General features: G+C 36.5%; 1 protein-coding gene across 1 annotated transcript in view; it reads left to right on the top strand.

Moving 5' to 3' along the window:
- The first annotated feature begins 665 nt into the window (after positions 1-665).
- Positions 666-15,697, top strand: part of LOC149284796 (serine/threonine-protein kinase Sgk1) — a 72,666-nt gene continuing 57,634 nt past the window's right edge. Inside the window, exon 1 of the mRNA XM_089496235.1 lies at positions 666-734. Within this exon, the coding sequence (XP_089352361.1) occupies positions 666-734 (69 nt within the window). The remainder of the gene's footprint in view (positions 735-15,697) is intronic.

The raw sequence follows: 15,697 nt of genomic DNA, 5'->3' as shown, positions 1-15,697 counted from the left end.
TGCAGTACATGATACAAGTAATGAGTCATGCTAGCTAACTAGGGCTTTCATATCAAAGCATGTATGAAATCACATAGGTATTCCTCTCCAGAGGATGCTTGTCAAGAGTGTTTTACTCAGCAACCGATGATAGTCCTATTAGTTACGTGTTCTTTCCATCACTTTTCATTCGTACTATGTCTGTGCTATTCCCAAAGGATGGTACCAGGTCCAAAAAAAAACCTTGAAGGATCGCAGTTCTCGTCTCTCAAACAGGCAGTGAATCACGTCACCTGAAGAGCAGCAAAATGCAGGCACAGGGAAACAACATTGTCACTATTAAGCTATGAGCTCTTGTTGTAAGGACACGGATGGAACATGTTTTCGTCATTTTGGATATGGCTTGTCAGCAAGATGCTGCCATACAGCATTTAACATACTTTTGCTTTTAATAAATGATGCACAGTCATGCCCATTCACCGCAGGCTGCTAAAGGATGCTGCAGTAGCTGGTGAAGAATGAATATATCAGGTTAAGGATTCAAGCAACTCAAGCAAGTCCGTATTTCACTGCTGTCCTCTTTGAATACATCGCAATCAAGACAGAGAATCAAGAGGGAGGATCGGATGCAGTGACTAAGCAAGTGCCTGTCTGGATCTTTCACTGTGTACTTTCCATTGAAGAAAATGGTCAACAAAGACATGAATGGATTCCCAGTCAAGAAGTGTTCTGCCTTTCAGTTTTTTAAGAAAAGGGTAAGGTTTTCTAATTCATTATCGGCATGCTATGATACTGCAATGAGATAAAGCCTTGTTTTAACCATGTAGTTGCATGCAGATGAATGGATAGTGCACTGTTAGGTGCATGAAGCATTTCAGGGTAAATAATTGTAGCAATATACTACACTGCTGAGACCTTCCATTGATGGAAGCATTCTAGTAAGTTGCATAAAAATATACAGACTTTTAAATAAGGTCGGGTTGTACCATGACCCTCATTTTAAATGAGGTCAGGTTGTACTATGACCCTCTTACTTTCGCCAGTCTGCAAGTGGTCTTGTCTAAGCTACTGTATTAACATTTCCATTCATTAACTAGTGTATTGATGTCCTACTGTTCTCTTACTCTGTAACCCATTGCCAGACTTAAAAAATGATGTCACTTGATACAAGTGAGCAGGAACCACTGCACATCTAAATATTATGATTTTCAAATGTATAGTGTATCTTGATTTAAAGGACTGTGGTAAATTTGTGTAGTTCTAGGTTGACGGTAGTGTATTATTAGAATGCAAACAGAGATTACACGTATTAATATGCAGCCACTCTTGTGCAGGACAGAAACATCACATTTTTTAAAACCTTTTTGTTTTTATAGTAAATGATTTACAGTCATTTAACTTGATCTGTTTGATCTATGCTCTGTTGAAATGATGATCAGATTCAGTCCCCTGGAACCCTAAACATTTCACAATTTAGGCATGACCTTATTATTTTAAAATTACCAAATCCCTAACCTATTAATTTTCAAGTGACCCACTTATATTGCTTTTATATGCATTGGTATCTAGAGATTGAACAAAATGTGCACTTCATTCATTCATGCAGTCCTTAGGACAAATATTTTATACCACTGTCTCAATGATCAGTGATGTGATGTTGTAATTAAGCTGCTTGGTTCATGACTACGCAGTAGCTTCTATTACTAGAAAAAGAAAGAAATAACTAAAAGTAAATAACTTCTGTAACTGCAAATATTATACAGATGATACATTTTAACTTTGATAAGATAATATATAAATACATTGTTACATAATAATAATAATAATAATAATTTAAATTTTTACATTTAAGAAAACAACATTTTACTTCCAAAATGCATTTTGTAGATTAATTAAAATATACAAATTAAATAGTTGAAAAATTGGATCTTTTGAGACCTATAAGCCAATGTTTATTGATAATTTAATTTCTACCTTATATAGATCAATACATAATAACAATAATACGCAATATAAGCATTTTATCCAAGCAATATAAAGTAAAGAAGATTTGCTATCATGTCAAATAAATGTTTTTTTAATCAATGACAAAACAATTATATCCAGTTTTATTAAAAAAGGCCTTTTATTGAAACCCTTTCATATACAGTAATAAAGAGTAATGAACACTGAGAGTAATGAACACTGAAAACAAAACATTGGCCACTAAAATGTTATTTAAACATAAGTATCATTAACATTTGGCCATGGCTTGCCAGATTGTTTCATTGTTTATATCAACTCATGCTGCCATCATAGTTATCTGAGAATAACGGACTAATATTTGAGTCTTGTGCATACAGTCTTAAGGCCTCACATCACCCAGATTTGTGCAGACAGAGTTGCAAGGATGCATTTTGCTCAATGGTACATGTCTACACAAAGCCAACATTCTAGCAGCCAATGCCATTATTGTCAGGAAATGGTTTGGCATTGTTAAATAACAGCAGCCATTACTTATGACCTGATTTACTATACTATCTATGAGCTGTATTGATAGATATATCCCGGATGTTGAACTTTAAGTAGCTTAGGGTGGTAGATCAATTGAACAGCTTCCACGCAGAAGTAGAAGAAACTAACACAGTGAGGGAATTGAAACATGCATGGGATAGGCATGTTTATCCTAAATCTAAGACAAGACCAATGACTGATCAAGGCATACATCATTAAAAAAAATGAATTGATTAAATGGGCCAAATGGTTCTTACCGGCTGTCAAATTCTGTTTCTGTATTTCTAGTGTAACATTGTTGAACTAGCTTTTTACGTTCTATTGATACCTCTTGACAGTGCACTAGCAATGCTTTCTTCTTTATTTTTGATGCACACATAAGCAAACCATTCTCACGAAACCTCAACAAGGGCCTCATACATTATTCACATTCTTGACATTCTGTATAAGCATCCACTATTTCGGAAACCTTTCTCTATTCAGAAAAGCGCAGTGAAAATGTTCTGAATTTGATTTGTAAATTCCACAGCTGCAACATCACAAAACTATATATGTCATGTAACCATGCATCAATTCACATAAATACAAGAAAGATAATACATTTAAAATGTATTTTTAAAAAATTCAGTTGCTTTGGTTTTAGAGTAGCATAGAAAATTACGTGCAGTGCATGCATGCATATTTGCATCCAGATCATGTGTTATTTTCCAGGATACATCATAGACATTAAACATATAAATGCCACAGTTATCGAAACAGATTTAATGCATGTAAGCAAACAAATATAACATCATGAAGGACCATGGACAGAGTTGAGCTGATTTCTGTATGTTGCTCCAGTTATACTGAATTTTATGTATGTTGTGGGAAACTCTTCCATTGGTCTTAAATCCATTGTGGCACATCCAACTATAAGTTAACATAAGCTAGTGACACATATATATATATATATATATATTCATATAGGACTGTTTCCACAAGAAAACAACACTCTCTAACATTCAGTGACACTATTGCATTGTTATTTTTGTAAGGGGTCATGCTAAAACGATGTAGTAGGTCTAAGATGCACAAAAAGAAAGTCCTTTTTCTGGGACACTGCAGGTGTTTTTACCTATAAATTATTTGAGACATACGGTTCACATGCTGGATTGTGCTGCAACCATTTATACAATTGTAACCTAACACTTAGAAACAGCAGGGGAATTGTGCAGACTGGATAATGGTATCAACTACAGCAACTAAACATCCAGACAGCTTCATTGATACCTACAAAGTACAGCCTTAAATGGACATTTTAATGTCCCTGACATCCCCCTTAAAGAAGAAAGTATAAAAAGTACCGGTATTCTGTGAGTACTTAACATGCATTCTTTAAAATGAAAAAATAAAAAAATGACTTACTTGACCTAGTAGTTTCAGCCCTGTGGCTGCAAATGCCCTCCTCCTCCATGGTCTAACATTGCTTGCCACTAATATGCGGCTTGAAGTGGCTAATTAGTGGCAGGGAAGCGCTTGCATTATGTATAGATTCCAGCCCATGTGTAAGGTGGAGATGCGTTCCACCAAACTCTTACCAAATTGGTTAGGGCGGTGGAAGGGGTAAATTGATTTTCAAAAGTACCACCACAAACAGGGACCATGCAGCTACCATATGAATTAAAGTGCATTGGATAGCTGGTATGTCACTTTAACCCACAATAAAAAAGATATTAATAGACTGATGGTGTAACCTACAAACTGTAACAGTACGGCACATGGCAGATTACCAAAGCTATTAAAATATTAAGAAAAAAGCAATACGTCAATACTGATATGGTATCATTTTTATGGTAGAAGTGTGTCCGATTGCGATATAATAATCTTGGATAATATGGTACAAATTTGTATTAAGATCACCTCATTTTACAGACAAAGATACATTTTGACATTTAGTTTTGTCTTTCTCTCTTTTGTCATTTTATAACATTCCTTAAATGAATATATTGCCAGTGTAAATACAGTCTATGATAACATAACAGCTGAAACAGGTTATGACTGGACACAGAGAACATCAGTGATTACGTCTAAAAAGCAAATGATGATTGGTAACTATGATTTGGAAATTAAAGTAATCTTTGGGAGGTTAGGGTTTCTGGAAGTTGAAGGTTGAAATGAACATTTGGATTGAGAATGTAAGAGAAAGCAATAAGAGAAAATATAAACAACAAAAAGAAGGCATGGGGTAACATTTGTGGAAGATACTTGATTGAGTCTGATTGCAGATTATAAATGTAATTGAAATGTAGTTTGCCATTGAAATATTGAGTATATCAGCCAATATGAATTCACATCAAAACTGGATATGCCAGTAGCTTTGAAGACTGAAGATGCGCTTAATTATTCTAACATTTTCAACTGTTATGGGGTAAAGGACAAGGAAACATTGTCATGCAAGCTCATATGGAGCACCATTCATGTAAAGTGGTCTAGGAATTATAGATGATAATTAGACATTAGTTGATCAGCACTGGCTAACACTGTGGCTTTGGCGTCCGTCGCTAAGGATGGTCAGAGCCAGATGTCTTGAGATGTGCAGCTAGTTTATGTCTGTGTAAGCCAAGCCCCATGCCATCTATATAATGATAACCTGAAACAGGACTGTGTCTTCAGATTAATAGTTTCAGCTACACAAGGTTAGTGTATGTTTAGCTTGAACATTGAAGAAACATTGTGGTGAATATGCACTTAAGCACAGAATGGAAATCAATAGACTGAAGGCTAATGACAGTGATTGCTCAGATAATGTATATGGAAAATCTTTAGACTGCACCATTAGAATGTTTACATTAAAAAGCATAGGTTAAACATTACCATTCGGACGCTGGACCAAGCTGTGAGTTTTTATTAAGCAGGACCTTAACGGAATATGTATTTTTTGAAGGGAATACATTGAGTGTTTACATGCACAATGACAAGGATGCCAAGCTAGAGAGAGGACTGGAGATATCCTTTCTTGCCTCAAGGTCATGTCAGACTATTCAACCATAAACAACACAGTTTAGTCAAATTTAGTCAAAATGGTTGTTCCTTTGACAGAGTTCTGAAAGAAATACCATGTCAGGTTAAAACTGAAAGTTTCATATGTGTGATTCCCAAAACTTTTTTTTTGTTTATGAACAAAGCACCATTGAAACGCTAACCTGGAGCTATCTTGTGTTAAAGGGCGTGTTTTAAAATCTATACATAAAAAGCTTGAGAGAAAATAAAATCCCAATGAAACTCAAGAATATTGTGGGTGGTATAAATTCACTGTGAGCCAATTTGTGTCTGGTTTAATAAGAAATAAAAGGGCAAAAAAGCAACACCCCAACCACTATTTCCTTATATAATGAAAGTGGACTTCTGAGACTGTGAAATATTATTGAACCATACATCTTGGTCTTAGGGTGTCTATGTGTATGATGAGTGTGTGTGTGTGTGTGTGCATATGTGTATGTATGTGGGTTTATATATGAGAGTGTGTATGTACAGTATGTATATACAGTATGTGTAAGTGTATGGTATAGAAGGGGCTGTGTGTGTATGTATTTGTGTGTAAGGTGTATGAGTGGCTGTGTGTATATTTTATATGCATGTCTGTGTCTATGTTGTAAGTATGTATGTGTGAGGTGTTAGAGTGAGCACATATGTGTGTGTCTGTGTATATGTATATATGAATGTGAATATCCCTTCAAATCTCCATCCCCTACTATTATCCAATATTGCATCACGATCATTCCCCTCCATCTTCATGACACTAACATAACTGCTCATCATCTCCACAACCACCCAGCATTATTTCCCCTTCACCTTAGCACACCTAATTTATATTTACACACACATATTTCTTCCTTCACCTCCCTGTCTGGCAGTCTGCAGTGCAGTCTTGCGCTGCACTTCTGCCAGTTGGCGCCACTTTGGACATAACATTGTATATGGTGTGGCACTGACTGGCAGATGTGCAGTGGGAGGAGATCTGTGCTTCAATTGGCACAAATTTAATTTGCGGTATAATTAAAACTTTATTTTTATATGGATTGAGATAAACCAATCACTTGTGTCACTTCTTCCCTCTAAGGAAGCTACTCAAAGCTGTAATGCATACCTAAAATAATTATGTACATGTATGTTAGAAAATGAGACTGTAAGGTTTAATGCCTCTTAATTCTGAGGGTTTCAGTAGGTACAGCACACACGAACAGGGTTACTCAAAATAATGCAGGTTTTTATTCTGTATTAATTTAGTATACATATATCACGATTCACAAAAGCATATACAGAGGCAGTTTTAACAAACATGTCGAACAAACCAAAACATAAATCAAAAATGTAAAAAAATACATTCCACTTGCAGATTAAGTCACTATGAGTGTCTGCTCACTGCTCCTCTGTATCCTTGGCTAACCACAAGTACCTGGATAAACCAGGTGCCTGGTTTATGACTTGCATAACTATTAAACTTTAAAATGAAATAAATATAGATTGATCGGGTCTTAACATATCCCCTGGAACAACTTTACATGGCAATTATTTAAACCATCTTCTACTATTTGTATGTGTGGATAATTTCTGTACTAAAAATAAGAATTTGTTTTTCTCCTATGGAATTACTATTTTGTTTTTGTTTGTAAAAATGTGTATTTCAATGCCTAAGACTTGGATGAGACATTTTCAAGAGGCATTGATTACAAATGAACTCATTCCTTGTCTGCAGCTGTAGGAACATAATAACACGCTTCTACTTAACAGACATACACATTGTCAACTCTTTTTATTCTCCCTAAAGAAACATTTGTTTAGTTTTGGCTTCTTATATGCAGTCTAGATACTGCACCATTAACCGTTGAAAAGTTAGAGGGTTGTGGAACATAGGGGTTAATAGAGATATAGGGAAAGAAAATATAATAACACAATTCATAGAGCCCATTTTTTGGTATCCGTGTTATTCAGTTTTCCCATTTGCAATCATGCAGTTTGTGAAACCCAGCATCAAATGTTAAAAAGTTACCAAATTCCTCCAAGATTATTTTAGTTGATTGTTCAAGTAAGTTTCTTAATAGCTGAATTTAGTAAGAATTTCTTGCCAAGTTCATTTTTATCCAGCAGCTGTCAGGGCTAGTTTGTTGTTCTGTGTGCTCTTAGCTCCAATAAAGGATTAATTGAGTACAGTGGCAAAGCTAGGGGAGGGATACTGGGGCTGAAGGTCAGAATAGCCCTTTGTAAACAATTTTGGACTGGCCAAGGAAGGCAGACACAGAACAGGGTCCTGTAACATAAGTGACCCTGTGGTTAAACATGAGGTTTCCCAACGTGCATGGGTATTTGTAAGCATGGATGTGTGTGTGTGTGTGTGTGTGTGAGCATGGATGTGTGTGTCTGTGAGCACGGATGTCTATGTGTGTGTGACCACGGCTGTCCTTGTGAAGATGGATGGGCATATGTGTGTGAGCACAGACGTGTATGTGTGTGTGAGCATTGATATGTGTGCGCAAGCATGTAGACGTGTATCTGTTTGTGAGCATGGATTTTTATGTGTGTGCAAATGTTTATGTGTGTATGAGCATGGATACATATTTGTAAGGGTGTGTAAGCATGGATGTGTATGCGTAAGTGCATGTTAGTGAGTATGTGGGTATGTGTGTTTTGGCGTGAGTGAGTAAGTCTGTCCAAATGTGAGAGTGTGTGCTAAAATATATACCAGTGCATATATAAGTTTTGGGGGAGAGGCAAGGGATAGATAAGGGGGTACAAATATTCTAATGAATAATAGGGAGAAAGGAGACAGATAATGAGATGGAGTACTGTTTTGAATGAATAAGGGGGCGTTTGAGCCAGACTCAGAGGAGACCACTGTGGGTACAATCCAGGTACAGGGTAGGTCCTGTGGATGCAATCTGGGCAAGGCCTGTGGGTGCTGAGGCAAGTCCTTATGTACATATAATACAGTTAAAATGTGATGTCTAAAGCAGATAGACTTAGTTCCATATTCTCAAAGAGTTGCTGGAAATAAAGAAATCTGAATTTTAATTGCTAGATTTTACGGAGGCAGCTGTCAGCATGAGAAGCCAATAGCACAACCAAGTGTAGATAGAGCTGAAACCAATGGAAGTTTGGAAGACTCCCGGACCATGGCCTTAGAAGGTGAATGATGCTCTCACAGCACTGAAGAGGGTTGCCTTCTGCATGAGTCTTTCTCCTCTTCTTCCTTCCTTGGCTTCTTTCTCTTTACTTTTCCTTTATTGTTTTCTTATTATGATGTAGACTGTTAATTTGTGAGAGCTGTAATGTGATTAATGTGTACATGCACTAAAAACGAGAAAAAATGCCAAGTGCTAGATACGTGCAGCCGCAAGCTATGCTTTAACACTCTTTCAGTGTATCATTACGCCTGCGCAGACTGCAGTAAATGTTAGTGACCCGAGCCATCTACTGCGAGCCTCCAGGGCATTTGCCCAGTTTGCTAGATCACCAAATGTGAGCCTGGTGTATGCTAATGCTACAACAGATCTACAACAAAAATGCTTGTAGAATACTTATCAAGAGAAGCTCTAACAAAAATCATAATTCACTTAATTATTGCATATTTATTAAACTAAATTGGCAGACTTTTGGGGGTTAAATGGAGAAATACAAAATAATACACAGCTTATTAAAAATCCAATTAATTGTCTTGGGAAGTTTCAAATGAAGAATCTGTGTGCAGCATTTTTCTCAAACTACCTTAGGGCAGTTAACATTTCTAATTAACATATTGTTGGGACTGAGTTGTTATCAGCATTGCGCTATAAATTAATACAAGATATGTATATATATATATATATATATATATATATATATAACATTTTGTGATATTGCCTGAAGTGTATAACCATATCAAAGTGTATATATGTGACAATATCACAAATTTTTTTTCCATGTGTAGAATTTAAACTCATATGAAAGGAGAACCAGGAATTAAGTCGCCTTTTGACTTTAGGAAATTAACTTATAATACTTTATTACAGCCTACCACCAAGCTGCGTTTAATAAATCTTTGACTATATAAAACAGACTTGAGGATTTGAAGATTATATGCATTTCATCCAGAGGCATACATTTATACATGATAATTGCTATTAAAAATGAATTAGTTCAGCATAAGTAGTAAATGCTGAGATATTAAGTCATCAAGAGTGCCGGGAGAATTTGCAGTGCTGGTGATTCTGGGCAAGTATAAGCAATGCTGCACATTCCTAGTTGTTCATACAGTTCAGTGGAAATATTTTACGCAATATGAAAAATACTCATGTATTAATACAACCAAGGCCTTAGATTATGAAGAATGCATTCACCTCTCACATGCCAGAGGGGTGACCATGTTTATCGTACTACCTCCATCCTTTAGCAAGCGAGAGATGTGTTTAGCTCACCATATGTCATTGAAGCCTAGGAGCTGGTGCAGAAAAAGAGGCTAATGCATGGGGAGAGGATTCTGCAGAATATCCATGATTAATGTGCATATGATGTCTTGAGTGTCCCTTTAAACAATGAAAAATCTTGAATGCACACAAACACCCACTAGCTCACTGCTGTAATGACTAATACCAGTATTAGGAGGAAACAAAAGAAAGGGAAAACAATGGTAAAACAGCAATCTAGATTTTTTGCTCATTTGGTTTTATGCTAGTGCCAGCTTTTTCCCCATACCACGGTACCTGAATAATAGACTGTTTTGTCATGCCACCTACGCAAGATTGCATTCCCTGCCTTTCTATGTTAACAGTAGTAAAAGGAATGTGTGTGGATCACTGGTATCCAATGATGTCTGGGACGAGTGGAATGTTTTGACTTTAGGGTGTGAAAAACCCTCAGAAGGAGTGTCTATGAGTAATATTCACCACATATAAACTGAACTGATCAAAAGGCAAAATGCTCATATATTGTGTATATATATAGTTAGTAGAGACAATCACAGCACTATTCAAAATACAACTAACTCTTGTTAGACTGTGAGTGCAGTTTTTTTCTATTTTATTTGTATGTGACCAACCCAATTTAGCTGCTGGCCTCCTCCCTATTTTAAAACATGATTTTATACAGCAATAAGGCTTAGAAAAGGCAAACTTTTGGCAAACTTCATTTATTACTTGCAAGTGAAATACCCCAAAGACAATATAAAATGTAAATAAAAGCCGAGCCAGAAATAGGGACTGCCCTACAAAAACTGGGACAGATACATTCTAGCAATGATACAGGAGACCCAGTTTCCAGTGTCTTGTAAATTCTGTAGCCACAGATAGCTTAAAGCCATATGGGGGGGATGGGCAGGGCTAAACACACCCTAGAGAAATAGCACAGTGACCCAGAGACTCAGCAGCGCTTTACCAGGAGACTCCGGGCAAAACTCGGAAAGTTCCCCAGGTATGGTTATCTTGTGATACCTGAGTTTCCATAGGTTAAGAAACTCAATGAGATTCACTGGGGTCTAGGGAAACAAGTAGCTCACATAAGAAAGCTGTATGTTAGCCACTGAAACTTGAATATCCCAGACGAAATATGTCTTCTCTAATTTTTGTGTTCTTAAATCAAGTCACTTAGACCAGTGTTCTTCAAACTTTTACCACATACACTCATTACCCTAATCATGCAATAAATTGGGACAGTGTGTAGCTTTTCGCCCATGGGGCAACCACAGCAAAGCATCTGTGGGGCATCCTCAAACGGAAGGTGGGGGAGCGCAAGGTCTCTAACATCCACCAGCTCTGTGAAGTCGTCATGGAAGAGTGGAAGAGGACTCCAGTGGCAAGCTGTGAAGCTCTGGTGAACTCCATGCCCAAGAGGTTTAAGGCAGTGCAGGAAAATAATGGTCGCCACACAAAATATTGACACTTTGGGCCCAATTTGGACATTTCCACTTAGGGGTGTACTCACTTTTGCTGCCAAGGCTTAGACATTAATGGCTGTGTGTTGAGTTATTTTGAGGGGACAGCAAATTGAAACTGTTATACAGGCTGTACACTCACTACTTTACACTGTAGCAGAGTGTCATTTCTTCAGTGTTTTCACATGAAAAGATATAATAAAATATTTACAAAAATGTGAGGGGTGTACTCACTTCTGTGAGATACTGTAGGTCATGCTCTAAGTGGCAATGCAACAAGGTAAAAAAAAAGTATGGCATTTTAGTTTCTTGGACCTCCATGCTAACTTCAAGATTTTGCAAAAATATACAAATTGAAAATATGTTCTTTAGGAAAGAAGTTTATTGCCTGCAAGCTATAAATTATTTGGCAAATCCACCTTTGCCTGAGCTTAACTTTACCCCATAAGCAACAGTCATCCTTTTCTGACTGCAACTTTAATCCAAAGGAATGAAGCACACTTAGAGAAGTTGTTGTCAGTTTTGTACAATACTCCAAGAAAGTAATGTTTCATGGCAAAAATTATTTGCTGCTGAATATAGATTACCAAGTGTAGTAACAACTAGAATGATTCATGAAGGTGCATTTCAGATAAGGCGTTGTTACAGGAGTGCTGTAAATCCCTATTACAAGTACCTAAGAATGGCAGAAGGAAAATGTTGCAATAAGTGGGAAAATTAGTATTCAAATAACTAAGGGTGTGCTTATTTTCCACATCAACTATTGGGAAACCGTTTAGCATAGTTAAGCATACCTATATTGATTTAAGTTTTTTATAGAAATATTTAGTTTAAATGTTTACCTATGAGAAGCTAAGATCTGTGACAAGTGCTACCTAATTAATTTGTATTTCCTTTCCCACTTACTGTCTGTGAAGTGTAGGATTTGAGCAACATTGATAGATCATTTTTCAATATATTTCTATCAAATCAAATTCTAGTTATCCATTTGCCCCTCCATTATTTTTCACAAAAGAACTAATCAGTTAGGGTAATTAAAATATGAAATGGAGATGCCATATGCAAACATGTTTTGTCATGTTAAATTTAATTTTGGGACATGCTCACATTTTTTTAAGTGTGCTGATGTTCAAGGGACAGTCTAGCCTTACAACAAATAAGGGACTTTGTGGGTACTATGGGTAATATGTCTGCATTCACAGGGTGGATCCATCACTGGAACAATCGGCAAGCCAGTTTTGGAGCGGACTGGTGGTGATTATGCCACATGAATGCAGGCAGCAGGAGATGTTTGTGGCTTAGCTGGAATGTAGGGAAAGAGCCAAGTGCGTATTGGCAAATTCTGCAGAATCTGTCCATGCATTTACAAGAGGGGGCTACACGAAAATGTAAAGGGATCACTCAACAATTTAATTTTACGCAAAAATATTGGATCATTCTAAATATGATCCAAAATATGCTGGTATCTACAAGGGCACAGTAAATTCAGGGGCCAAAATCATAGAATTTTTGTAGCTGTTAGGTAGTCGTTGGCTTTGTCTTAACATTCGACCAATTAGTTATTTTATATTTGTAAATAATAACACAGGGAGGATAACATTGAGTACTTTAGTTTGACTTTCTTCACAGTTAATGGTCCTCCAACATTTTAAGACATGTGAATTTGTTTATCTAGATCTTCTGTAATTACTAATTAGCGAGGTATTACGGAATGCTGAATTACCTCTTCAGATGTTGCGTTATTATTATGGGTGTATTAATATCCAGCTGAAGCTCACGTGTGTTTCAAGCAGTTGTCTTAGATTATTATTATTTATGGTTTCATATAGCGCCATCAAATTCTGTAGCGCTGTACAATGGGTAGACAGGATGTAACAAGTAGTATATAACAAATTTAATAATTTATCTATAGCTTGTGCTTTTGGTTAGACAGTGTAATTGTTATGGAGATATTTAGTTTGAAAACCAGAAACCTTTATACCTAATGGAACCTAATGTCTCATAGTGTCAGGGTAAGCTTTAGCTACTGATTTTATGTTCTTTCCCTTTGCCTTATCTACGCTTACAAAGGTAGCCTCAACAATAATCAGCAACAAAATTATTGGGAAGATGAAAGATTATGGTCGGAATCCAGATGTAGTCCTATCAAGATAGGACATTTTCTGGGTCAAAACCATCATGAATACTTTGAATAAGTAAAAGAAAACAAGGCTGTTTAATCCATTACTCATCAGCATACCTGTGAACTTCAAGACAGTGAGAACAACCCCAGATCAACAACTTTTAAAAGCTGTTAAAACAAAGAAGGTCATATTTTACAGTAATTGATTAGAGTGCAGTGCCTATGGATATTGGAAGCTTGCAGTCACCACATGCATAGGCAAGGCACTTTAATAAATTATTCTGAACACCACAATGAACAATTATAGTCAGCAGGGCAATAGAGTAATAACAGTCTATAGAATGTAAACTGTAATAAGGGAGTCATCTTTCGCAGCACACATTACTTGGGTACAAAACAAACGATGATAAGACCTACATTATTATCAGCATACCTGAATTATTGTCTTCTCTTCGACAAAGAAGCAGAGCCCAACATTGTGATTGGTTAAATTAAAATTCTATTGGGCAAGTGTCTTATAATTATAGTTAATTAATTTACAAGTTAACAATGTTTCCATCATTTATTTTAGCAATACTTTCTTACATACTTTATTGATGATTTACATATATCTTTTTGCAATGCAGCTGTTTACTCTACTAGCACATAATTATTAGGTTTTACTTGTCATATATATATATATAAATATATATATATATAAATATATATATATATATAAAAATATATATATATATATATATATAAATATATATATATAAATATATATATATATATATATAGGACATGGGCAGCAGTATAGCTTTCTAAACTTTTTTGAACCGGTACGAGGAGACAGGAATAAGGGGTCTCACTGGGCCCCCTAGAGGTAGTTAGGCCAGTGGAGGTGGTCACACTTGCTGATGATCAATTAATCGAGGGCATTTGATTAGCAGCACCATTCTGCGACTTACCCAATAATGAAAACACAACATAAAATTGTATTTTTGGAAAAGAAAAGGCCACAGTCAATTTTATTTATTAGAGTCATTGTCATGCCAGAACCTGAAAACAATAAACATATGTATGTTAACAAAGACAACAAACATGTAAATCTATACAACGAACCCAGTAAGCTTGCCGAGCAATCCAGGTACCAGAGCCAAATACCACTTAAGTAAGGAACCTCCCACCGGTTGTTAGGAACAGTTCTCTTACCACCACATTAACCCCCTGCATACCCCTGGATACCTGGATACCTTAGACTGTGACAAAATCCACACACAATTTCCTAGAGAGAGAAAAATTACGGAAGGGAGGAACACGCAAGCAGGCATGCTGTCTAAAATTGGCTCCCATGCCCAGAAAACCGACCCCAACCTCCCCCTCTTAATTCCTGCCAAAACGCCTACCCCTCCTCTACACAACAGTCGAAGCCCACTATAGCCCATTCTGCCCACCCCCCCATGGGCTTCAGTCTGTAATGCTTGATGCAAAGACCAGCCTGGGCCACTGTACTGTGTCTTTCATTTTCATTATGATTTTATGCACCTGCAGTACCTCTATTACCAGACTGGCAAATGAGCCAAACTAGACGGTATAGTAATAACAGTAAACAAAAGACTTCTTAACAAGATGTTCACTAGTCTATCCTGTCCAACCATCACTAGCTCTCAAAAAATGAAACTACATAATGTAAATTCTCCTACAATGCATTACAAATCAGTAAACAAAATGCACTGCACCAAGGTTACTGGAATTGAGCTCTATATCATAATTAGGCTATCTGTCCTAGTTTAGCCATCTGTTCTAGATGAGAAAAAAATGCTTGATTAATTATTTCCTTTGATGCACCTTGGACGATGGAAAAACAACATCACTGCAGAGAGAAAAAGTAGTTTGCATTGTGCTATACGATGCAGTAGAAGGTGGAAATATCTTCCTCCTGTTTTGCTGACCCCTTATTATACATCATAGATATCTATGCATCAAAAATAAAATTCTAATTTATTTGGAAAGGATGATTTGCAAAGGCTACAGTAACTAGGAAAACTTTTTATTTGTTTGGAGTTTATGGTCTTTATGTCTATGCCTAATATCTCTACACTACAGCCTAAATATCTACCTTTGTTAGGTAGTATCCTTCAGTATCCTGTCATATGAATCCTATAAAGACACTATTGAACTAGCAATCCAGCGAATCACATCCAGGAAAAGGCTATAAATATTTTGCCTCTGTTATAACT

The sequence above is a fragment of the Sceloporus occidentalis genome, unplaced genomic scaffold (assembly GCF_023333645.1).
Source record: "Sceloporus occidentalis isolate IW3139 unplaced genomic scaffold, rSceOcc1.0.p SCAF_88, whole genome shotgun sequence".
Classification (NCBI taxonomy): domain Eukaryota; kingdom Metazoa; phylum Chordata; class Lepidosauria; order Squamata; family Phrynosomatidae; genus Sceloporus; species Sceloporus occidentalis.
The sequence above is the reverse complement of the archived record's forward strand: the minus strand, read 5'-3'. Positions and strand labels throughout refer to the sequence as shown.